At 39.2% G+C, this 24,991-nt stretch overlaps 1 protein-coding gene across 3 annotated transcripts; it reads left to right on the top strand.

Moving 5' to 3' along the window:
• rab11fip5a (RAB11 family interacting protein 5a (class I)) lies at positions 1-24,930 on the top strand. Of its 3 annotated transcripts, none has more exons than XM_087779253.1 (6): positions 1-531; positions 12,870-13,381; positions 14,938-15,373; positions 17,719-20,622; positions 22,110-22,242; positions 23,183-24,930. In XM_087779253.1, exons 1-6 carry the CDS (start codon positions 182-184, stop codon positions 23,438-23,440), a joined length of 4,593 nt encoding a protein of 1,530 aa, XP_087635379.1. In that variant the 5' UTR covers positions 1-181; the 3' UTR covers positions 23,441-24,930. The 3 variants fall into 3 exon arrangements, with proteins under 3 accessions (XP_087635379.1, XP_087635378.1, XP_087635380.1); XM_087779252.1 differs by having other exon boundaries at positions 17,488-20,622; XM_087779254.1 differs by lacking the exon at positions 17,719-20,622 and having other exon boundaries at positions 5-531.
• Positions 24,931-24,991: the final 61 nt, after the last annotated feature.

Raw genomic sequence — 24,991 nt, 5'->3', positions numbered from 1 at the left:
CGCTGCCCGCAGAGAGAGGCCCACACGGCGGGAGGAGCGGAGGAAGGACGCGCCGCTGCAGCAGCAGCAGCGGAAACTAACCGGCGGAACACGACAACTTTACACGCCGTAATGCGGCACCGCCCGCCGGCCCGGGAGCTGCCGTGACCCGCGAAGGAAGGAGAGGAAGGATAGGAGGGACATGAACTCGCTACACGAGGACCAGAAGTGGGTACCGACGCATGTCCAGGTGACGGTGCTGCGGGGCAGAGGACTCCGGGGCAAGGGCAAGCATGGCACCAGCGACGTGTACACCATCATCCAGCTGGGGAAGGAGAAGTACTCGACCTGCGTGGCGGAGAAGACCACGGAGCCGGAGTGGAGGGAGGAGTGTTCGTTCGAGCTGCAGCCTGCCGGGCTGGAGTGTTGCGGCGGCGGCGAGCTGGTGCTCACCGTCATGCACCGCGCGGTCATCGGTCTGGACGTGTTCCTGGGCCAGGCGCTCATCCAGCTGGAGAAGGTCTTCGTGGAAAGTAGATGCTTGAAAAACGAGTAAGTGCTTCTTCTTCTTCACCCACCACAGATGTCACGTGAGGTCAACGCTTATTTCCACGTTTAGTCACGAATGTAAACAATAGTTTCCCGGTGATGCTGCACCAGAGCTGCAGACACACCCTCCTTCCAAAACCGTGGCCCCCCCATTTTTTTTCCTTTCTAGAAACGTCCAGGAACCGGAGCCTCCACACAAGCCTAAATCCCCCAAAAATACTCCCACATGACAAGACCTTCCAACTTCCAAAACCATCTTGAAGAAACTTCCAAACATTTGCCAAGAACTTCCCACACTCCTCCTCCTCTGACTATTTTTGTTTTTCTAACTGGTTTTCTAGGCTAGCCTCAGGGGGGGTGGATTATAGCTCATCCCAAATCCAGGGATAATCTATCGGTTACATGTTCTTAGCGTGTAATAGTGTAGTATGTTTTTGTCTCGAAGGGATTCACTAGATTATCTTCCGCTGTCTGCATGTGTTTCATGTGAGTTTGTACCAGGAACTCACAAAAAAACGACATTTAAATAACATTGACATCTGTGACAACACTTTTAAGAAATACTCCTTGTGTAAGACTTATATTAACTATTGGTGTGCAACAATCTGGGGGTACTTATCAAGATACAGGGGCTACAATACAATATATTGTGATACTGTAGCGAAGTACCAAAATGTTGGTTGTTGTGACAACCCCTAATTTCTAGTAATGTCGGTGTACTTGACTCTGGCGTTGCAGAATTTACCCTTTTGACATAATTGTAACTGCTTTCATTTGTTTTGAAACCTAAATTTGTTCCAACATTGGCTTTAAAAGCGGTTGGAGTCCACTGTATCCCCTCGTCCTCAGTTTGAACTGTTTTCATTTGTTTTTACAACAAAAATGAGTCCCAACATCGGCTTTAAAAGCTGCTGGAGTCCACTCTATCCCCTCGTCCTCAGTTGTAACTGCTTTCATTTGTTTTTAAAACCAAAATATGTCCAAACACCAGCCTTAAAAGCTAGTGGAGTCCACTGTATCCTCTAGTCCTCAGTTGTAACTGCTTTCATTTGTTTTTAACACCAAAATATATCCCGACATCAGCCTTAAAAGCTAGTGGAGTCCACTGTATCCTCTAGTCCTCAGTTGTAACTGCTTTCATTTGTTTTTAAAACCAAAATATGTCCCGACATCAGCCTTAAAAGCTAGTGGAGTCCACTGTATCCTCTCGTCCTCAGTTGTAACTGCTTTCATTTGTTTTTAAAACCAAAATATGTCCAAACATCAGCCTTAAAAGCTAGTGGAGTCCACTGTATCCTCTCGTCCTCAGTTGTAACAGCTTTCATTTGTTTTTAAAACCAAAATATGTCCCGACATCAGCCTTAAAAGCTAGTGGAGTCCACTGTATCCTCTAGTCCTCAGTTGTAGCTGCTTTCATTTGTTTTTAAAACTAAAATATGTCCCGACATCGGCCTTAAAAGCTAGTGGAGTCCACTGTATCCTCTCGTCCTCAGTTGTAGCTGCTTTCATTTGTTTTTAAAACTAAAATATGTCCCGACATCGGCCTTAAAAGCTAGTGGAGTCCACTGTATCCTCTCGTCCTCAGTTGTAACAGCTTTCATTTGTTTTTAAAACCAAAATATGTCCCGACATCAGCCTTAAAAGCTAGTGGAGTCCACTGTATCCTCTCGCCTCAGTTGTAACAGCTTTCATTTGTTTTTAAAACGAAAATATGTCCCGAAATCAGCCTTAAAAGCTAGTGGAGTCAGCTGTATCCTCTCGTCCCCAGTCATGGCCTGGCTATATGTTCCTTTAGCTATATTGATATATTGACAATGGACAGAGGTTTTATTGCAGCCAGAAATAAGTTAAAAATAAGTTTATTTTAAACCTACTTTTTAAAGCAAAAATATTTTATTTTAAATATAAACCATACAGTTAATACTATGATAAAGTTATCATTGATAATGCGGTTGAATATCAATACAGTAACATAAAAAAAAATCATATATATCAGTGTATCATTGATTTTCTCTTTTTTCTTTCCATCTATGACTCATATCTGTATGAATATTTACTTAAAGGTGCCATTTTTCGTAACATATATTATATAACACATATTTTAAAAACTTTCAACCCTTTTTTCTAAAGAAATATCCTCAAGTTGAAGGTAAAAATTCAGAGATTCATAGAATATACATCCCAAAATATAAATATTATGTATATGTTTGACAGCAGCTAGCAACGTTGTCGACCAGCTAAGCTAGCAAGCAATTGTTTAACTAAGCATCCAAAAATGTCCTTATTGTTAGACAACTCTACCATTACACAAGCATCCTTCCACATTAGCAGTTCCTTTTAAGACAAAATCTACACTAATAATAATAAATCTGAATGTTTAAAGGGAACAACGGATCCTACAAGACTAACTTAAAGTGGTCGTGCCCTGAAGCTTCTCGACACCTCCTCAGGTGAACAATCTGAAGATGCTCGTCTTTGTTTGTTTTAAATAGAAGGTGAGATGATTTTTTAAAAAAGTAGACAAAACAATCAACACGTTTGCCAGGTGAGGCGGAGAAAATAAAGTAGGTGAAAAGTACAACTCTTGTCAGAGAATTGCCTTGAATTTATTGTATCTCCGACTGTCTGCCAAAGATCCATTTTGATATTTATGGATGTGCCTTTCACGGTAGCCTCGGTGTCGCTTGTATATCAGCAGGAAATGAAGGTGAGTCGAGCTTAAAATAACTTTTACTTTCGGGAACATCTGCCTCGTTTTTTTTTTGAAAGGATGCGTCCAGCATCTCTAAAGACGTTTTTCGGCAGTAAAAGTCATCATTTGGATCCATATTAGGCCAATACATTTCCTCGGGGGCCACATTTTATACACTGGCCTATACGAGGGCAAAAATAAAGAAGAGAAAACGATAAAATCAAGCTTAATTATGATTGTACTGTATTTTTCTACAACCAGTATTTAAAATAAGTATATATATTTATTCATATTCACTTAAATATTTTTGAGGGGCGATAAATACTTAAAATAATGACAAAAGCGGAAGAGATAAGTTTTACAAACCCTATAGTAGTTGACTAGTTATAAATAGAAAATGTTGATATGGCTGCAATTTCTTTCCTGCACAATATTGTATTAAATTTTAACAAAACTTTATTGGTTAAAAAATAAAAGCTATATTACAAATGTATAATTAAAAAAATGCATGGATGGATGGATGGATGGATAGATGGCAGGAGTCATTACGTCCCCAACAGCTACAGGAACAACACAATCTGGCGAGATCCTGTTGACTGAGGACAAGAGGATGCATTAGGCTCCACCAGTTTTTAAAGCCTATATTTGGACATATTCTGGTTTTAAAACAAATAAAAGCAGTTACGACTTCGTCAAGAGTCATGTGGTCTGTAAATTCTGCAACACCAGAGTCAAGTACTCGACAATACTACAAATATATATCCTTGCTACTACAGTATCACGATATATACTGTATCGTTGACCCTGTATTGTGTTTTGTTTCCCCTAGTAATGAATAATAGAAATAAATAAAAAATAAATATTTAATAAAATATATATATTTTTTATGGTCTTGGACCTCTTGAGGGTCACATAAATACAGTGAAGGGGCCGCATGTGGCCCTTGGGGCCACACTCCACGAGGACTGATTTTAAAGGAAGTTATGTACTGGTGGTGCCATTCATTAGAGTTTTACTGTTTATAAATATTTATGATGACATACGTTGGTTCTCTAGATGAAGATAGTGTCGTATTTGTTGACATTGCCTTCTTTCTTTTTTTTTTTACATTATATTTACCTTTTGGTGTCAGAATTTACAATTAATTATATATTTTTTCTACGTATGTGTCCCTTCAGTTCATGACCTTTCATCAGGACAACTTTTTGTTGTTGTTGTTGTTGTGTTGCAATTTTCCGAAAGAAATACATTCAGCATTTCTTTCATCTTGTCGTGCAAAGGTGCATTTTTACTTATTCGACAAGTTTTCCACCAGGTGGTTTGGAAACAAAACGGTGCAGCTGGTGGAAAATGATTGCATCGGTTCCGACCGGCCGCTTCTCCCGCTGCTGATCTAACATTAAGAGGTTGTTACTCCTCGTCGTTTTCTGTGTCGCGGCCACAGACGATGGATCTGAAAGTCCCTGTGAACTGGACCGTCGTGCTGACCCAAGCAGAAAGACTGCAGGCTTTCTGTCTGTGATGTGCATCCGCAAGTACATATCGGACCCAGAGACTTTCCGGAGACTCTTAATGGACGTAAGCGGTTGCGTAACAATGCGACCTCGGAGTTGACCCAGATTATATAAAACGAAACGATCGCAGATTTGTCAGATAATCTACCTTTAAATGTATTTTAGGTTCAATATGTTGTTACGGCTTTTCTCATATTTGATGTTAAAAGGTTCAATTCCCTGCTGCTGTTTCTGCTACATCAAATAATTTGCCACTTGTATGGTAGCTAGCTAGCACTGGCTAATGTAGCAACTGACAACCAAATTAATACTAGTTAGATTTAGTTATTTAGTTATAGTGATTTAGTTTAGATTTCAGTTATCGTTGACACCCAATAATAAATACTTTTGTAGTTTTAAAATCATGTTTTTAATTGGTAACAATGTTTTGAAATTAACTTTTCAAACAAATTATTGTTTGATAATTAAAGATGTTACTTGGACATGTAATTCTTATACTGATTTACATGGTCATTTGTGTCATTTCTGATGGTTGTGTGTACTAGTTACAATTTAAAAAAACAAATATTTACCTTTTGCTAGCTGCTATATATTTTTGGGAATTAGCGGATAGAGGCAATTGTTGTTACGGAAGATGCTAATGCGCCTTCAACCATTTTTTTTGAGATATTTAAATCCTGAAAATATGAACTATCTGATTTAATACATTAGCATTATACGTAGTTTTGCGTCTTTTTTAATCGGTTTGGATCATTTTGAATCTGATAACTGATCTACTTCTTGCTAGCTTTTAGCTGAATCAAGACTGTATGCTAGCATTAACCAACTAATACAGTTTCCTTGTGCACATTATTGTGTAACTTGTCTTAGATTAAGGTCTCACTCTATTGTTTGCTTTTTACGACCTGATTTATGTCGACATATCGAACATATCCTCCTGTTGACTGAGGACGAGAGGATTCAGTCAAATCCAGCAGCTTTTAAGCTGATGTTTGGACATATTTTGGTTTCAAAACAAATGAAAGCAGTTGCGACTTCATCAAGAGTCATGTGGTCTGTAAATTCTGCAACACCAGATTCAAGTACTCGACAATACTACACATACTGTATATCCTTGATACTGCATTATCACGGTATATCATATTGTTGTTTGCTGAAACTTAGAATGTTCTTTTGGCTCATTCGTAAAAAGGAGTCAAAGAGGAGTTTAAGAAACAAGGTTCGACTGTGTGAAAGTAAAGTTTGGAGCTCATCACATCCAGCTGTGGAATGTAGGTTGGCTCCGTGTTGCTGGTTCCGAGACCTCGGACCTCAGTGTCGCTACCGTCCTGCGAACGCTTGTCCGCCGTCGCTTCAGCTCAATGACTCCGTCGCGTCTCTCCAGGTTAGGCTCTGTTGACCTCAGTTTCTTACCATTTGTCTCATCTTGTTGTGTCTTATGTTCTAGTTGTAAAGGTTTATTTAGTAATTTTTTTTTTTTTAATCATCCCATTCTAAATGTTTACTTCCACAAAATATTTAAATAGCTCAGAAATAGGAAGATGGTACACATGAATACCAAATTAATTTTAAAACCAATTAATAGAGGTATATGTTTAAGAAAATATTGTAAGAATACACATATAATAAAAAGAAAAATTATAATAACTAGGGCTTTGTATTGGCAAGAATCTGGTGGTTTGATACGTATCATGACACAGGGACTACTACAGGATATATTGTGATACTGTAGTAACAAGTGTATATACGTGTAGTATTGTCGAGTACTTGACCCTGGTGTTGCAGAATTGACTGCCTCTTGACGAAGTCATAACTGCTTTCATTTGTTTTCAAACCAAAACGTATTCAAACATCAGCTTTAAAATATGATAGAGTCGAGTGTATCCTCTCGTTCTCAGTCATCGCGGGGATCTCGCGGGGTTTAATGTAATGACCGCTGCCGCTCTAGTGACCGGAAGTTTAATTGCAACAGAAAGAGCAACAGCGTGAATATTTTCATGTTAATTGCATTATTTTACTTCTACTTTTACATGCACATTATTGAACTATTAAACATAAATAATATTGTGACACAAAATATGATTTGCCAGAAATGAAAAGAAAAATATAAAAAATGATATACAGTGGTGTCTGATATCAAAACAGTTTTGTGGTAAATAATATTGCAATATTTCGCTGTATCTATATTTTCTAAGGCTCTTATTAATAACTGACATGCTGATGAACAACACCCTTCAAGACTAAACATAGTCATTTAAAAACATTTATCTACAATAATAGATTTATTAATTTGATAAAGTTCATGTTCACATGTAGCATCTAAGCTAGCTACACAGCCACATTAACTATTAATGAACTAGCTTATGTTTAATGACTCTGAGCCGGCTGTTGTTATTCACTTTTACTATCGTGTCAGTTCAGGCATTTTTATTCGTCCACTTCTGGTTGCGGTTCTGGTTTCATTGCAGAGCTTCCTGCAGTTATATTTCGGAACTATTCTTGGCAACCATCTCCACAACAGCGTTAGTCTGCAAAACAATAGGAACAGGCTGGCGACTGGTCAGAGGGCAGACATTTCTGTCTTTATTTTTAAGAGCAAAAATAACTCCCAAAAAAAACCCCAACTGTCTATTTCTGTGTCGCAATTCTCTTCTGTCCGACTCAAATATCTCTCAGGCCTCCACGGAGACGCCTCCCGGCTTCATAAAATAACCTACTTCACGAGTCACTGTCGGCCTCGAAGGCTGGTTTCTCTGGCCTGCTCTTACCAGCGGAGGCGTGAATATTGCGAAGCGAACCGTCGGCTTTTGCCAAAATACATTCCGGAGTGAGTCTCTGAGGTGAGCGGCAGATGATGGTGTCATGCAGGGATGGGGTGGAGAGTCCAGATTTCCTGTTTTCGTAAGATCAGGGAAGCAGATATGCTGCTGTTATGCTCGGTTGATCAGGAGTGGGATTGTGTTCTGGAAGTTCGTGCTTTGCCGGGAGAAAATTTCTGCTTGTTTTAAATGGTTTACGAGTCGTTATTTGTTAATGAGATGTAAATAAGCAAGTAATATTTGTAGAGTGCTTTTCTAGACCAGGGTCACAAAGCACTTAAACAATTAAAACAATACTCAATAAAATATATACTTAAAATATCAAGATAACACAGAGACAAACCCAGGTGTCTCAGAGAATCAGGGAAAAGTACTTTAAATGTCTTAAGATGTTTCTTGAAGGAGTCAGTAGATCATCAAACACAGAGATGGTTCCAAAGCTTAGGAGCAACAGTCTGGAAGGATTTCTCTCCTCTGGTCCGGAAGCGTGTTCAGGAACCATCAGTAGATTCTGATCCACAGACTTCAGAGCCCGAGCTGGGGTGTAAGGCTGGATCAGATCACTGATGGAAGGTCTGACCATGAATAGATCTGAAAGTAAGAACCAGAATTTTAAAGTTGATCCTGAAAGAAACTGGCAGCCAATGAAGAGTTTTAAGTATCAGAGAAATGTGAGTTCTTCTACTAGAGCAGCTCAGAATTCTGGCTGCAGAGTTTTGTATGAACTGCAGGCGAGACAGATCCTTCTTGTTTAGGCATGAAAACAAACTGTTGCAATAGTCCAGACGAGAAGACACAAACACATGGATTATAAGATCCAGATCTTGTTGCGACAACATTTTCCGATGTGAGACAATGATGATTGATTGTCATTACAACATATGTGACCTGAGCTAAGTACGGCACACTGGCCCTTTGACTGCATTTACTCTCCCCTTGTAAAACTGATTCCTTACAATTATTATTATTTTTAAAATTTCTATTCCTCACTTATCCAGCTATAAATGAAATATACGGGTTAAAGTACTTAATAATAGGACTCTTTTTTTCATGAGTGTTTGTTCTGTTAAAATTACAATAGAAAATTGTTTGAAAATTCGGTAACTTCATGGTATTGTTCATGATTATTTGATGATTCATGTAATGGCTTTTGTCTCTAAGGGATTTTGGGTGTTTTGGAGTTGATTTACTAGATTATCTTCCACTGTCTGCACGTGTTTCTGCATAACAGTTTGTACCAGGAACTCACAAAAAAACTACATTTGAATAACATCGATGTGTCCGGTGAAGAAAAGTAAAATATATTTTTAAGACATTCTCTTTATGTAAGTCAGACTTGTATTAACTAGTGGTACGTTTTAGCAAGAATCTGGGGATATGTATCACGATTCAGGAGCAACTATACAGTATATAGTGATACTGTACTGAAGTACCGAAGTATTGGTTGTTGTGACAACCCTACTTTCTAGTTAATTCTGAGTACTTGGCTCTGGTGTTGCAGAATCTACAGACCAAATGAATTTATTGTTTTGAAACCAGAATATGTTCAAATATCAGCTTTAAAAGCTGTTGGAGTCCACTGTATCCCCTCATCCTCAGTCATGGCCAGAATCTCGCAGCTATATAAAAATTAAAATTACATTAGAAAATTCAGTAACTTCATGGTATTGTTCATGGTTATTGAATGATTCATACAAAGGCTTTTTATCAAATGAATTATAAAATATTTTACAATATTTTAGAATATATTATATATATATATATATATATATATATATATATATATATATATTTTCACTTCCATCAGTTCTTCTAGTGCACTTTAATAACCAAAGCTACAGCAAATAATTTGGCCCCTGGGAATATGTGATTTCTAGAAAAGCACAATGACAGCACATACCTCTGCCAAGGAGTTTATTGCACTTTGTAATCAAAGAAAAAATTCAAGTTGGTTTTCTAACGGGGACTCAAGTGGGTTAACAAGTGGAGTTGGGTAAAAAAAAAAAAAGTCCCTCTGCATTGTAAGGATCTAGATCAGGTGACATAGACTTTTTTTTTTTTTTTTTTACAGATTTCCTCTAAACGTTTTCCCGCTCTGAGTTGTAGACGGACCACCTAAGCCGAGTCGATATCCATTTCAAATCTGGCACAGGAACACTTTGCTAATTCTCCCTGGACATAGAGGAGAGGTTTCTTTTTTGGGGGGGTCAAGGAGATGTTGGGAGTTATTGCTGTAGCTTCTAGTGTGAAATAAGTACAAACTTTGAAACATCTATGGATGTTTTTTGAACACTTATGCCGATGACACTCTCATGAGCCTCACAGTGTTGACCCAGGAAATACCACTCATGGAGCTCGAGTCCTATTTCCACCTGTAAATGAGAAATGCATTGGAATTTTATTCAGATAATAGACTATTTTTCTGATCATTAATATCACCTAGAGCATAAATTAATAAGACTTTTACTCTGGAATTGGTTGTTTACTTTACGGAATTCCACTCAAGTTCAATTTACTTAAGGTTTGAAATCTGATTGTATCATAGCCCGAGCTCAGTAAGGAATGCTGATATCAAAGCCAGTGAGCCATGTGTAAACAAGATTTCTGTCAGAGATAAAAAAGTGTCTTAAAAATACAAACTCCAGCAGCCGTGGAGTTTCAGTTTCCTCTCAGACTCTGGTCTGCTGGAATGTGAACCCCACCTCGGCTGCAGGGAGGAGCAGAAGGACGTCTGAGACTATTGTTGGATCATCGATGTGAAACCAGAGTCCACACCTAAGAGCCATCCGAGGTGGAAAACGCATCCAGAGCCGGGCCGAGGAGGGGCCGACTGGAAACTAGTTGTGTTGCTTAGAATCTGCACCAGAAGGAATTTTCTCTCTTTTATGTTTTGGAGCTTTTTTTTAAAAATACGCAGCGAATCATACGATTGAGCTTAAGTTCACACTTTGATTTGTTTGTCTTGAATCAACACGGCTCAATTGTGGAACTTGTACTTCTGCTCTGTTCTTTTCATGAATGGTGAAAAGAAGCAGTTGAAAAAATAAAAGAAGGTGTTTTCCTTTTTCCTTTTTGTTCTCAAACGCTGGTTGATGTTTGAGTTGCTATAAATAGCAGCAGGACTTTCCAAAAGATTCTCTGATTGTTCTTCCCTCTTTTTAAATCATGATCACAGATGACAGGAACTAACAAGATCATTGGCGGTAATTTTAAAATTGAAGTCTATTAAAAGTCTGGTATACACCTTATTAAAATTTCAAATCTTAAATCTATCAAGCTCTTATTTAGATTAAATAAATAAATAATAATAATAATAATAAATAAATAAATTGGGGAAAGCACTGAGACAGTATATACCTCCCCCAAGGAGCTTAATTAAATAAAGAAAAATTAAGGAAAGGTGTTCAACAATAGTTGCTAAAAAATTAAGTAAAAAACATATTTATTTGAATATATTTGAGCTGGAAAACTTCCTGTTTTTGCACGGCAACAATCAAAGGTATTAAAATGGTTTACATTTACAGTTAAGCGATGTTAAAAATAACAATTTATTCCTGAAAAAGATTCAATAATCATGTTCGTAGAAGATGTATTTATGGTTTTGTTTCCTCCTGAGTCGCACACCTCTGAGGGCAGGAAGCTGGTGTATGTGAGAGTCACTCTATGCTGATGACATCCTGCTAAAACAGGACGTGGCTTTTCTTAGAAACGCCTGCTTCGCTATATGTGTAACTTTCAATACTGATTCAGTCTCTGGGGTCTATCGTGTCGCACACCGTCGTAGTTGCGACTTTGTTTTTTTTGCTGACTCTTGGTTTTTGATCACAAAAATTCCCATGAGTCATTTAAGACTTTCCACCGGTCGAAAGCAGAGAAATGCATCATTTATATCATTTTTATTCTCAGAATTATTTTATTTTAATTTAGTGTGACATGCTGGATTATTTTGAAAATTGTAATATTTTATGTTAAATGGAATGTTATGGTTACATTTTGATTTCCTGCTATCGTTGTTCTTACCTACTGTAGCATTGTGTTTTTGCAACACCGTCACTCGACATTCTCAAATTGTTCCCTGCAAAGTTTTTAATCTTATCCTGGTTTAATTCCTCTATATTTATACATTAAAATACATTAAAAGCACCCACGAGGAGTGGAAAGTTTTGCTTTTTGGAACCATTATGGAATCTGGCGATACGATACAAATCGTGATATAGCGACAACCATACGATATATATTGTGATACTGTAGTAACAATGATATATTTGTAGTATTGTCCAAGTACTTGACTCTGGTGTTGCAGAATTTGCAGACCACGTGACCAAAATAAGTCCAAACTTCAACTACTGAAGACAACTGTATCCTCTAGTCCTCAGTCATCGCTCGATTTTCGAAGAATTTCAGTGTTGCTTCGGGAACTTAATGACGGCTACCATCCAGTGTAATTGGAACAAAAAAATGAACAAATGCTGAAAATATTTGCACGTTAAATTTAAATTTAAAAGAATATATATAGATTTTTTAAACACAACTTATTAAACTGTTAACTATTAAAGAATAATGGTAAAAACATTTTAAAGCACAATAAAATAAATACAAAATGTGTTCTTTTTTTCAATTTAATTTACATTAAATCGACATAGTGCTGTCAAATATCGATTTTTGCGATATATGGCCATATCGGTATTTTCAGACACAACTTTTTATTTTGTATTTTCTTTTAGCTTTGACTAACAAACCAATAAAATCAAAACATTTCCCACATTCCAGCAAAATGTCAACAAAAGTAGCTATAATAATTACTAATAATTACAATAAAAAGGTGTATAATCCACATTTTAAACACTGTAAAAGTAGTAATACTGATCATTTTTGTAATACGCCAAGTTCTGACATTCAAGGTCTTCTTCCCATTAAAAAAAATAAAAAATAGAGGAAAGCTCTGGACATTCAGACTTTAAAATAATAAGTGGGTTGAGAGTCAAAGACGAATGAAAGGAAGTCAAGTCAAGCGTAAATATAATGTTCTGGTCCACTGGGGAAGAAGCAGCCAACCAGCAACAAGGGTTAGCGTTAGGGTAACTTTTGTTTGATTGGATCCAACAGTTGACCTACAAGACGTAGATAAAGAACAGTCAGGCTTATCTTCTAGGTCTACTGAACAAGAGAGCTAGTGGCTACATTAAAAATCCCCCCGATTGTTCAAATGAAACTAGTTTTTCTTCTTTAAAAACTGTAGCGTTTGATATTGTTTTAGAAAAATAATCTGATTTATAAAAAGTGGTCTCAGTTAAGTGAACGTTTGTCCTTTTTCAGGTGGTACCGACTGAACTCCAAGACGGGGAAGAAGGAGAAGGAACGAGGAGAAATCCAAGTCACCGTCCAGTTCACCCGCAACAACCTGACGGCCAGCATGTACGACCTGGTCATGAAGGACAAGAGCGCCTCCACCTTTGGGAAGCTGAAGGAGCGCATCAAGGGGAAGAAGAGGTGCGAGGAGGAGGACTCGGCCTCCGCCGTCCTGCCGGGGGGCTATGGCTCGCTCTACCGCATGCGCCAGCGGCTGCCCAGCGACGGCGGCGGCGAGGAGGACTACGAGGACGACGAGGGCGGCGAGGCGCGCCGGAGCAAGATGAGGACTTTCTTCCTGAGGGGGAAGCTGAGGAAGTCGTCGGACACTCGCTCCAGTACGTCGCTGGGCTCCGAGAGCAGCGAGTCGTCGTCGCGGGGCGGCAGCTTGAGTCCCACCGCCGGCATCAGCGTGGTGGTCTCGGATCTGTCCAACTCGCCCAGCAACAGCAGCAACCTGACGGCCGACAACAGCCCGGGTACGTCGTCGAATCGGTTGAATATCGGCGTAAAGAAGTATTTTCTGGTCTCTGACAAAAACGTATTTGCACTTAAGTGGTCGGTTTATCCGTCAAAAGTCTCCCAAAAGTGAAGCCACAACTATTATACGTCTATTTATAGCTCTTGTGAAACAATTCGAAGATTTTAATAAAGCATATTCTGGGCTATAATCAAAACTAGTTGGATCTTAAGTACCATATACATATTATATTTTTTATATTTTGATCCAGGAGTTGTATTTGAGTAGATTAATTAATCTGTACCATCCTGTACAGATTAATTAATGTAATAAAAAAAAAGTGTAACCTACAAAAAAGTTTAACCTACAAAAACAATGTCCGGTATTTAACATTACAAAAAATAAGGTTTTATATTTAATCAGAGAGTCTTTAAAATATATTAAAAAAAACATCATAATGGCCGTAGCTAGCACTGTTTACGAGCTAAGCTACGAGCTAGTATAGCATTCCGTTTACATTGTATTTCACTTCAAAATATAAAATTAAAAACAAAAACATATTTAAAATGGAGGCTATATATAATCTGTTACAGGGAGGTAAAGAAATGAAAATAATCTATGAAGAGGTGAATAATCAACAAAGACTTTGACCGATGCTAGCACTTTTTCAGCTAAGCTATAGCATTCAGTTTACTGTACTTCACTTCACTTCACTAGATAGTTAAAAACAAAAAAATGATTAAAGATTCTGTCTAGTGTGTTACGAGGTTCTACGGTTACACAAAGCCCAGCTAACTAACAAAAATAGACGAATGAATCAATGTAAATTATTTATTGTGTAAGAGTTTGAATGATGTCATCTATGATGTCACACATTATACTTTTTCATGATACTGTATCAATATTCAACAGCTATTTATGTTTATTTTCAAAGTAGCTTTATAAGCATGATAGTCATTAACTCCTTTGTGGCTAAAGGAACAATAAGACCCCAGCGATGACTGAGGACGAGAGGATACCCCGGACTCCATCAGATTGTAAAGATGATGTTTGGACATATTTTGGTTTGAAAACAAATCGAAAACAAATTAAAGTTAGTAAGAGTCATGAGGTCTGTAAATTCTGCAACACCAGAGTGAAGTACTTGACAATACTACACATATAAATACTTGTTACTACAGTATATATGTATCGAATAACCAGATTCCTGCCAATACACAACTGTACTCTTATTAACAGACATGAATCATACATTATATATTAGAACATTTTAATTATACCTTTTTAAAGTTAAGGTAAGAATTTTGAATTTATATTTGATTTATATTTACTATTACGTCTTGTGGAAATTTTCTATGTCCTTCATGTTCGTAATGACCTACTTCAGTCGCAGTTTTTTTTAGTTAGAAGGAGGTTCATGTCGTCGTGACCGCACGTTGTTGTTAAATCACACATCTTGTCTGACGGAACCTTTTGTTGTCGTGACCAAACCTGCTCGACAGGTTGCGTCAGTTAATCCGTGCGTTTTCTCACAACGCCACCTGAACCTTCATCTCCGTCCTCCTCCTCCTGCAGAGCACCTCGGCGACCCGTCGTCCCTCCACTGCGAGTTCGGGGACGACATCAGCGAGATCACTATCGCCGTGCCCGAGCTCCCGCCGTGCACCAACGGAAGCCATGCGGTCCGGCCCGTGGAAGCCGACACCCTAGGCCTGTCGCAGAAGACTCTGCCCATATCCACGTCACTCCAGAACCTTAACCTCGCGGACCTGCCCAAGGGCGCAGCAGGGGACGGGCGTCGCTGGTCTTTCGACAAGCCGGGCGACGACGAGAAGGCTGCCATAGCCGCGGCGCTCCAGAGACGGGAAGAGGACGGCAGGCAGACCCCTCTGCTCAGGATCCCCTCGTACGCCTCCGCCAAGGACGGTCAACAGAAGGAGAACCTTGAACGGTGCGAGTCCACCGAGGTGAAGCACAGGGGGTGGTTCGGATCCAAGGAGAGCAAACCCAGGTGAGCGCCCTCGTTTTATAGTTTTATTATTTTATTTATGTTAAAAATGGTACGATAATTGTGTCAAAAAACTAATGAATAGGTGGTAAAAATGATCCAGAACAAATATTAAACTTAAAAGAGTAAAAAAAAAATTACTTGTACAATATAATTGATTTAAAAAAGGCACTCTGAGAGCGCAGACCTCTGCCAAGACACTTTATTTTTGTCTCCAAAATGTATTAATCAGCTACTTTTACTGCTAAACTTTACTGAAATATGCTCATTAGTTTTGGATTTGGACAACATGGACAACAACATTCTCTTCTTGGGCGAGGTAATAAAGTAGAAAGGACACACAATCTGCAATAACAATCTAATATCTATTATTACGCTCAACTGTATTTTTAGTATTTTAAGTTATTAAATGTTTTAAATAATCAGATTTTTTTTTGCCTTGTTTTCTCCTCTTGCTGCTTTCTTCCTGCACAATTCATTGGGAGTTTGGCGAACCTTTACGTTTGGGCCACAATCTATCTCTAAACATGATCTTATAAAAGCTGACACATTCTCCCAGAAAACACCAGCTGGGTGAATCCAGGTCAGCTATTCCTGAGCAAAGAACACGTTATACTTTGCTGGCAGCTCGGTTACTATATACCGCTCGACAAAAAGCACACAGATCCTCGGGAAAAATGCCAAACTGGCATCGCAGGCTCTTCTCCTGCATCTGCTTCCCTTTTGCAGGATTACATCATGACCACTATCTGGATTGTTTAGGCAGCGAGATACACATGATGGAGCAGCGTCACTTGAGGGAATGTGATGCTTTTAATACCGCGGGTCATTGAGTTTCAAATGGAAAAATGACTGAACAATGTTTAAGAATACAAGAAGATTTTTTGCATTAACAGCATACATTCACAAAACAATTCCCATAATTGAAGACTTGTTTTGGCTTACGGCAAAAAAAAGTAGAGTTTAGTATTACAGTATTTTGCCTTAATATGGCACTTTCACTGTCAGAGTATATTTAAAACACTTTTAAATGTATTTAATTTGGTTCTCACTTTCAATATTGATTATATTATTATTAAATGTAAAAGTGTAACATGGTCTTTGTAGTTGTTTCCCTCATTCTTCTGCCTTTCTCACGGATAGATGGATAGATAGATGAATAGATAGATGGATGGATAGATGGATGGATAGATAGATAGATAGATAGATAGACAGATAGATAGATAGATAGATAGATAGATAGATAGATAGATAGATAGATAGATAGATAGATAGATAGATAGATAGATGGATAGATAGTTCACAGCAGACGATAGAAGGTACAGCAAGTTTCATAAAAACAAGAACAAAGTGCAAGGGATGACAAAGTGCAAGTATAAAAAACATAGATCAAAGGAAATAACACGAATTATAATAACACAAATAATAATAAAAAAGAGTTTTAAAGGTTTATATAATATAAAACAGTTCTTCTAGCTGTTCTATTCAAATAAAAAATACAATCTAATAACCGATGGCATAATTTAACATTTTTATATAGAGTATTTAATTACATTATCTGTTCTTATTTCTTTTGTTTGTTTTTTACCATAATTTATCATTCATCATAATTGGCTTTTTTCAGTGACCTACTAAGTTTTGGTTTGACAGAAGTTAGTTACATCTGTATTACAACCTCTTTAAAACCTTCTTAAAACAACAAATAATAAGTGCTCTGTTCCTTCTGCCATTATAGATCATTGCTCAGAATTCAATTTAAACACTTTTGTGTGTATTTTGCTAACAAGGCTGGCACTTGCGTTGCCTCTGGGTCAAGGTGAACGACCTCCTTGGCTTCCATAAATACATTTGCCGTGTTGGAGGTCACCTTAGCTCAGAGACAACACAAGGGATACAACAAACGCATTTTCTCTCAGGCCACCGGTACACCTTGACCCTGAGATAAAACAAGGGTTAAAAGCATGATTTTAATGTATAGTTCCATTAAGATTCTCTTATTTTGTTCATTGAATATGTTCTTTTGGGGTGATAAGGTCTAAAGGTACATGATGTACCATTAATAGACTCTTCTCAGGTGGTTTGTATCAACGATTTTAAATCTCCTTTTCCTTTCACAGCCTGGTGTTTCCCCCTAAACTAGATTGCGGCACTGAACCTCCCCCCTTTGGTCACGCTGTAGACCCGGTCACCCCTCTGCACCACACTAACCCCTTTTCACACATCACACCTCCTCCTCTATCCTCCTGCAACCCTTTCTTCCCTGCCCTTCAGCAAAACCCTTTCTATGAAGACATAAACAGCACTCAGCCACTGAAACCTCTGTTGCCTCCTCTACCCTTTCTCTCCAGCGCCCGTCCCCCTATTACACAACTCTTCCCGCAGGCCAGAAACACTAATCCCACCCTGGTTCCTGACAGCTTGAATGCTCCGCCAGTCCTAAGGTTTGACGCAGGGGGAGATGAGGCTTTCCCTGAAGAAGAGAAACAACCCAGCAACTCGTCCAACCTGTTTGTTGAGGAACAAGAGCTAGACTTGGATGAATCGTTTGACACGTTTGCCGCCGGAAGATTTCACTCGCCTCAAGAGGCGGGACTAGAAGAGGAAAACACGGCCGTAAAGCCAGGAACGGATCAGAAAATGAATCCTTCTTCAAGTGATGCCCCTGATTCCTCAGCTACCCCTAAACTCACCAATGCCCATCATCTGGACTCGTTTTCCTGTAGTCTTGATACGATTCCAGAGGATGAAAGTTTTGAGAACAACAATGAAATGTTCAACCCACCAGAAGAACTGATCACTATATCCGTCCCCAGCAAGATCGGCAGCGGTTCCCCAGATCCGAGTTCCTCGGGTCTAGGCAGTTCAGAGGAAGATTTTCTTTCCTGCAACTCATCAGTGTCCGAAAAAACGTCTGCTTACTCATCGGACGAGGCTGTAGATATTCGTCCTGGCTTGGCTCTGGAATCACCCGCGATCTGTTCGGTAAATAAGTCGGAAGAAGAGATCGCTGATAAGTCTCATGAGTGGTCTTCCTTAGGTAGACTTCAGTCAACAGTTATTCAAAATCTGGACATTAATGAAAAAAATGATGACGTAGCAAAAGGGACAGACAGTGTGGTGGGACTTTCACTAAGCCTCACCTCTGAATCTTCAGACCCTCTGCCTGAACTTTCTGTTTTGTCAGAGCCACAAACCCGACAAGAATCCAGCAACTCACCAGATGAAATCACCAAGGTGGGGGATAATGGCACTTTACAGGATTCTCCAGCTCCAGATCTGTTTTCCCACCAACCATCCCTGTTCGTCACAACATCCTCGCCGGATGCCAAACATCAAGGCTCGCCTTTTGAAAGCACAACCCTGGACAGCAGTCCAAAGCAACCGGTGATGTTTGACCTTCTTGAATTTCAGACTATCCCTGGGCTAGATCTGGACAACCCGCTCTTGCACACTAGAACATCCGATCACGGCAACACTCTCCAAAGTCTATACACGAGCACAGATTCGCAGAATTTCCACAGCTGCAACTCAAATCCGTTCTCAAGCAGTTTTAACCCGTCTGAGGTACCGAACTCGGCCAACTCGACGCTCCGTGGAAACTTAAGCGAGGTTGTTTCTGGGACAGAATTTGGTGTTGAAGATTTTACCGACTCAGAGGCAACATCTACAGGGGAAAACCAAAAAACGGATAGCCCTGTGACACTAGTTACTGTGACACCAGGACCCACCAATGATGCTAAAAGTTCAGGTGGATCATTGACGGAATCCTTCGATGATAAACCCATAGTCGATCAAGAAAATGACCTACAGGTAACAATTACTGGAGAAATTCACCAATCTGAGCCGAATTTCAGGATTGCCCATGATTTCACTACACAAGACCCTTCTGTGTTGAGTAATTTCAGTGGCACATTGATGGAAGCTGATGTTGAAAAGGACCTTAAGGGAATGCCTTCTGAAATGCAGCAATCTGAATCTGGTTTTGGCAAAACTAGGGAGCAAACAGCAACTCCTGAGCAAAGTTCAATTATGAACAATGACATATTCAAACAAGAACCCACTGATAAATCCAGCCACGTGGCCAGTACATCGACAGTTATTGATAAACCTCTGGATGTCTGTGACAAAGACCTAACATTCCAGCAGTCTGAGAGTTTTGGCAATCTTGTGGATCAAACAGTACAGTACATAGACACCAGTCACTTACTTTCACTAGATCCCTTTGCTCCTTCAACAAGTCTTGGTGGTATGATCACAGAATCAATTGTTGAAAAGCCTTGGCCATTTAATGAGGGTGACGCCTGGGGAAGGCCTACTGGAGAAGCCTTTAAATCGGAGAGTCCTGGCATCCTTGTGAACCAAACAAAAACTCCTAATCCACAATCCATGGACTTACTTCGAGAAGAACCTGCTGATCCATCAACCACTTTCAGCGGCATGGTCTCGGAATCGCTTGTTGACAAGCCTTGGCATGTAATCGACAGTGACCCCTGGGGAAGAAGTACTGGAGAAATCCAACAGACCGAGAGCTTTGGCATTGCTATGGACCTGAAAGGTACGTCTAAGCCAAGTGACATTGTTACCAACGACTTTTTTCCGCAAGAACCTACTGCTTCATCACACAGTTTCGGCGGTACGGTCACAGAATCGCCTGACAATAACCCCTGGACAGCAGTAAACCGTGTTGACGTGGAACGAAAACCAAGTGTTATAATGATTAATGACATCCTTCCATTAGAACACATTTCTACCACGACTATCGTCGGTGAAACGGCAACGGATTCGGTGGTCGAAAACCCTTGGGGTTTCCAGAACAGTGACCCATGGAAAATCCAACAGTCTGATGGCTTTGGATTTGCCATGGACCCACCTACACAGCCGGGTGTGATGCAAACCAATGACCCATTTCCGCAAGAAAACCAGAAGGATTTCACAGAATTAGTTGTTGAAAAACCTTGGGTCGTCCATGATGACACCCTCACAGAAAGCGGGCGACAGCGCTCCCAGTCATTTGGAACACCATCAACCACTTTCGATAAACATCCACGCTTGCGTGCGTCCGTCATGCTCCAAGAATCTTTCTCCTCCCAGCCTGACCTTGCCACCTTAACCTCCCCCGCTCCTTCTTTTATACCTGAAAATGGTCGTTTCTCCCTTCCCTCCAATTCTAACACCTCGACAAGATCGCCGCCCGACATTGCGACGGCTCTCGAGCAGCAGCATCAGCAGCAGGAAGCCAATCAGCGGACGAGGTGAGGCTACAGCTGCTCGGTTCTCTGAGCAAGAAGGTGGAGGGAATACTTTTTTTTTTCTTCTTCTTCTTCCTGAAGTCTCTTTTTTTTGCTGTACCCGTTTTCCCTTAAGCATTCTGCTTTCACCTGTGTTTCTCTGCTCTCAAGGACCCTTGATTGTCGGTCACACGCTCGCACAACCACACACACAAATTGGGTGTTAACAGGACGCCGCGGCGGCGGGTCTCGTATGTGTCCTGGCTCTGTGGTAACAGGATGGAAAACCGAGCCTCGGGCCAATTAGCAGTTATTATTTTGCCCCGATTCCCTCCACTCACACACACCTCCGCCCCCCCATCCATCTCTTGTTCATACGCACTTGTTTTGCCAGAAATCTCAACCCGGGCCAGTGTTGTTTGGGGAAAAAAAAAAAGAAAAAAAAGGTGTTGTTGTGCCACCGCTAACATTTCCGCTCCACCCTCGGGGAAATGTGCATGTTTAACACCACTCTACATGTTTTCGTCATGCGACGGAACCTAATTAAGTCTTTCGGGTTTTCGTCTAATTCAATTTCAATTTTCACCAGCGTCTAACACCTGTCTGAAATTCTTTATCCTTGGGTTTTATTAATAACCGATGGGAGTACTGGGAGGTGGATCTGGTGTCATTTGTAATGAATATGATATGGTGTTAAAAAGACTTTTGTTGTTTAAGATGAAGTGTTTCTGCTGGCGACGAAACTAATTACATTAAAGCCCCTTTTTACACACTGTTATTACCTCAATTAACATTTGTATTCCTTTATTAATTCAGTATTATTGTGCATTTTGTAAATGTTTTTTCATAGAGGACTTGAGCCTATCTTACTCACTATAGACAGTAGATCAATTATACGTATGTGGCTGAAGAAGGACACCGGAGACACTTATGCAAACACAGGGAAAATATATTAAACACAGTAAATACTCAGGTTTCCTATGAAGAGTAGCACCTGAAGAAAAGCCAGTTGAAATGTAAAGAACTCAACTTAATTGTATCTTAAAGCTGCTCAATACTAAATTGAAGTGATGGTAAATCAGACTTTAAGAATTAAGTTAAGAATTTAAGGAACAACAATACACTGAAAATGTATTTAATTTGTTTTTAAGTAAACAAAAACAAAACAATAAATAACTCAAAACTACAACTACTTGTTTCTACAGTAAATGTAAGATTTCTTGACGGATACACTCATGATAAGATTCTGTTTTTCCTGATATAGGATTAAAAAAACCTTAATGTCCAGTGTCGCTAATGGTGAATTTTAACCGGCAGCCACTCAAAAATGTTGACAGAATATTGCTATAGTTCCCATTTTCCAGTGAATCGGAACCAGCAGAACATTTTTTCTTGGACTGTGGGGGAATTATTTTATCTTTGCCCTGTTAAGATTTAGCTTGACCTCCAAAGTGGCGTCTTGACTCGTATCGTTTGACAATGTCTGGCTAATTATCTTCTTCTGGTTCAAGCCCCCACCTCGTGAAGCCCCTCACGTCTGAAGAGAAGCGTGGCGAGGGAAGGTCCGTCCTGGGAAAACTCAAGTCCAGCATCAGTCCTGGGAAGAACAGCCATGTCAGCGAGCAGGAGGCGGAGAGGAGCAAGGTAAAGTTCTCTCCTTTTTCATAGCCTTATTAATCTTTGTCTGGTATAAAAGTGTAGAGAAAAATGAAAACACCCATCAGAGCTGATGATCGAGGACATTTCTCGGTGGTGCAACACCAACTACTGGTGGAATGTTGCTACTGCAGGTTTCTGTTTATTACACTTTTAAATTTTTAGTGTATTTTGATTTTCTTTAAGTGTTCAAATAAGTCATTAGAATAATAAATGTTTGGATTTAACAAATGTTGATTTATTCTTTTTATGTTGTTTTTTTAAACATTTTTTTTTTACAATTAAATTGAATAATTTGTATATTCATCGGTAATTTAATTAAATTTATTTTCAAACGTATTTAATTATCTTTTTACACGTAGAGTTTGATATTTTAATTCCGAAAAATAAAAAATAAATTCTCTATATTCAATGTTATCCAATTCGTAAACTTTTAAATTCAATATAACCACATGACACAGTAGAAACGCACAGTTTACACAGAGTTTGATATTTTTATTCCAATAATTACACAATAAATCGTGTTAATTAAATATGTTTTAATTTGTAGCCTTTTTTAATTCAATATAAAAATAGTTGCATTGACGCCGTTTCTTCGCGTGATTGGCTAAAATCGGAACTATTATTCCAACATTTTGATATTGAATTAAAAAGACTATGGAATAAAAAATATTGAATTTAGAAAATTTATTTTTGAATCATAGGAATTAAAATATCAAACTCTATGTGTAAAACAATTTAATTTTTAAATTATGCAAATTATTTTAGTGAATTCTTTTAAAGAACAAATTCAGATTTAAATGATCGAATTAAACTATAAAAAACACAATTCAATGCATAATAAAGAAAAGCTACAACATTTGAAAAGCGAAAATCAGCTCAATTATTCTGATCTCCGTCCATATTTTAACCGTCCGGTTCCCCTCAGACCCTGACGGGAGGAGCCGGGTCGTACTACCACCTGACCCACAGCGAGCTGGTGGCCCTGCTGGTCCGGCGGGAGGCGGAGATGGAGCGGCAGACGCTGGACTTCCAGCAGCAGAAGACCCTGCTGGCCAAGCGGGAGGTGGAGCTGAAGAGGCTGAAGCCTCAGCTCCGCGACCTGGAGGACTACATCGACACGCTGCTGGTGCAGATCATGGAGCAGAAGCCCACGCTGCTGCAAGTGCGCACCAAGATGAAGTGACCACCGAAAATCGAAAACCCACTTCACGACAACTTCACAACAGCTCGTCTTTTTCACCGCTCCGCTGTCGTTTTTTGATACAGACATTCAAGCACCGAGAGATGCTGAGGCGGCGTTTTTTCCGAGCCCCGGGCATGCTTATAAACAGAAGAAAAAAAGAAAAAAAAAAGTGGGGATGTTTTTTTTTTTTGGTTATAGCGAGTCCTCAGGTTGTATTCAGGTCACTCACTTTTGTTTGACGCTCACAGAGAAGTGAGTGAGTGTGTGTGTGTGTGAGAGAGAGAGAGAGAGGGTTAAAAAGCTTTCAGTTTGATTGTGGAACGGTTTCTTAAATCACATTTCACCACTTGTTTTTATCTTTTTCATTTAAGGATGTCACAAATGGATCGATTATTTAACTTTCAGGCACATTCAACTACCACTTCTTTTTTTATATATATACTTGGGACCTTCAAAATCCTCCCGAAAAAATACTTTGTTTAAAAGTATGAGTGGATTAATTTTGGATTATATTAGTATAACTGTCTGAAATCTTAAGTATTATTATTGAAATTGACTTCAAAAAAGGCTAAATGATGGTTATAATAATAATATAATACATTAATAAACTAAATTGATTATTTGGGGGAAAAAAATCAAAATTTTGTAATAATGAAGGGATTTATTTTTGATTCTTTAGCACCTTTTTCTATTCAACATGATTGTTTTTTGTTCTAGTCGCCACATCTTCACGGAGTTCTCACAGCGATTCTGCCTCTCTTTGCTCTGGACCTCGTGGTCGTCGCGACACCAACTGTTTGACGCCCTCGCGACGTGCTGCTACTTGACCGCGCTCCCTTCCTCGTTTCCCTTCTTTTCTTCATCCCGCGTTCTGCTACTGTTTCAGGTGTTACAAAAGGAAGATTAAACACTCGTGTAAGTGTGTCACGTTTCACAAGCCAAATGCTGCCTTATTTGAGTTTAAACTTTCAAAAGTCACCAACTTTTCATTCGATCTTGCACTTCATTTTACATGTTTGGGCATGTTTTTAAGAAAAGCCTTTTCTTGTCTTATGCACAGTGATACATTAAAGGCATCGTGGTGATGGGTGTAGATGCCAAAAAAAACAAAAAAACCTTCTGTGGAGCAGATTGATCGACCACTTTGTACAACATTTGTGGATGTCATTGCACTAGAATCCAGAAGTACCCGTCTCGTCGTCGGTGGTGTAGTTAGAAGTCCGTGCACTTTTTCCCTGACACGGCTTGTGTCGAAATAAAGATAATAGATATTTTAAAAATGCCAATCAGCACTTAAGAAGTTTTTTTTTTTTTAAGTCCACGTCTTCCATTTTAAAGTAGTTTTTAATTTGGATATTCTCGACCGTGCTGCCCGTGGAACGTGCTTGAGATCGTGTGAAAGGAGCGAAAGTTTACAATTCTTGATGCAATTCTGTTTCACAAATTTTGTATATTTAATAAAGAGTATTTTGTGTTTCTTGCGCACCGTATGTTTGTCTAATGATTGTTTTTAATGGGATTTTCCTCCTTTTTTTTCTCCAAACCTTCATG

The sequence above is a fragment of the Callionymus lyra genome, chromosome 18, assembly GCF_982586985.1.
Source record: "Callionymus lyra chromosome 18, fCalLyr1.hap1.1, whole genome shotgun sequence".
Lineage (NCBI taxonomy): Eukaryota > Metazoa > Chordata > Actinopteri > Syngnathiformes > Callionymidae > Callionymus > Callionymus lyra.
Note: the sequence above shows the minus strand (reverse complement) of the source record. Positions and strands in the feature narration are given on the sequence as shown.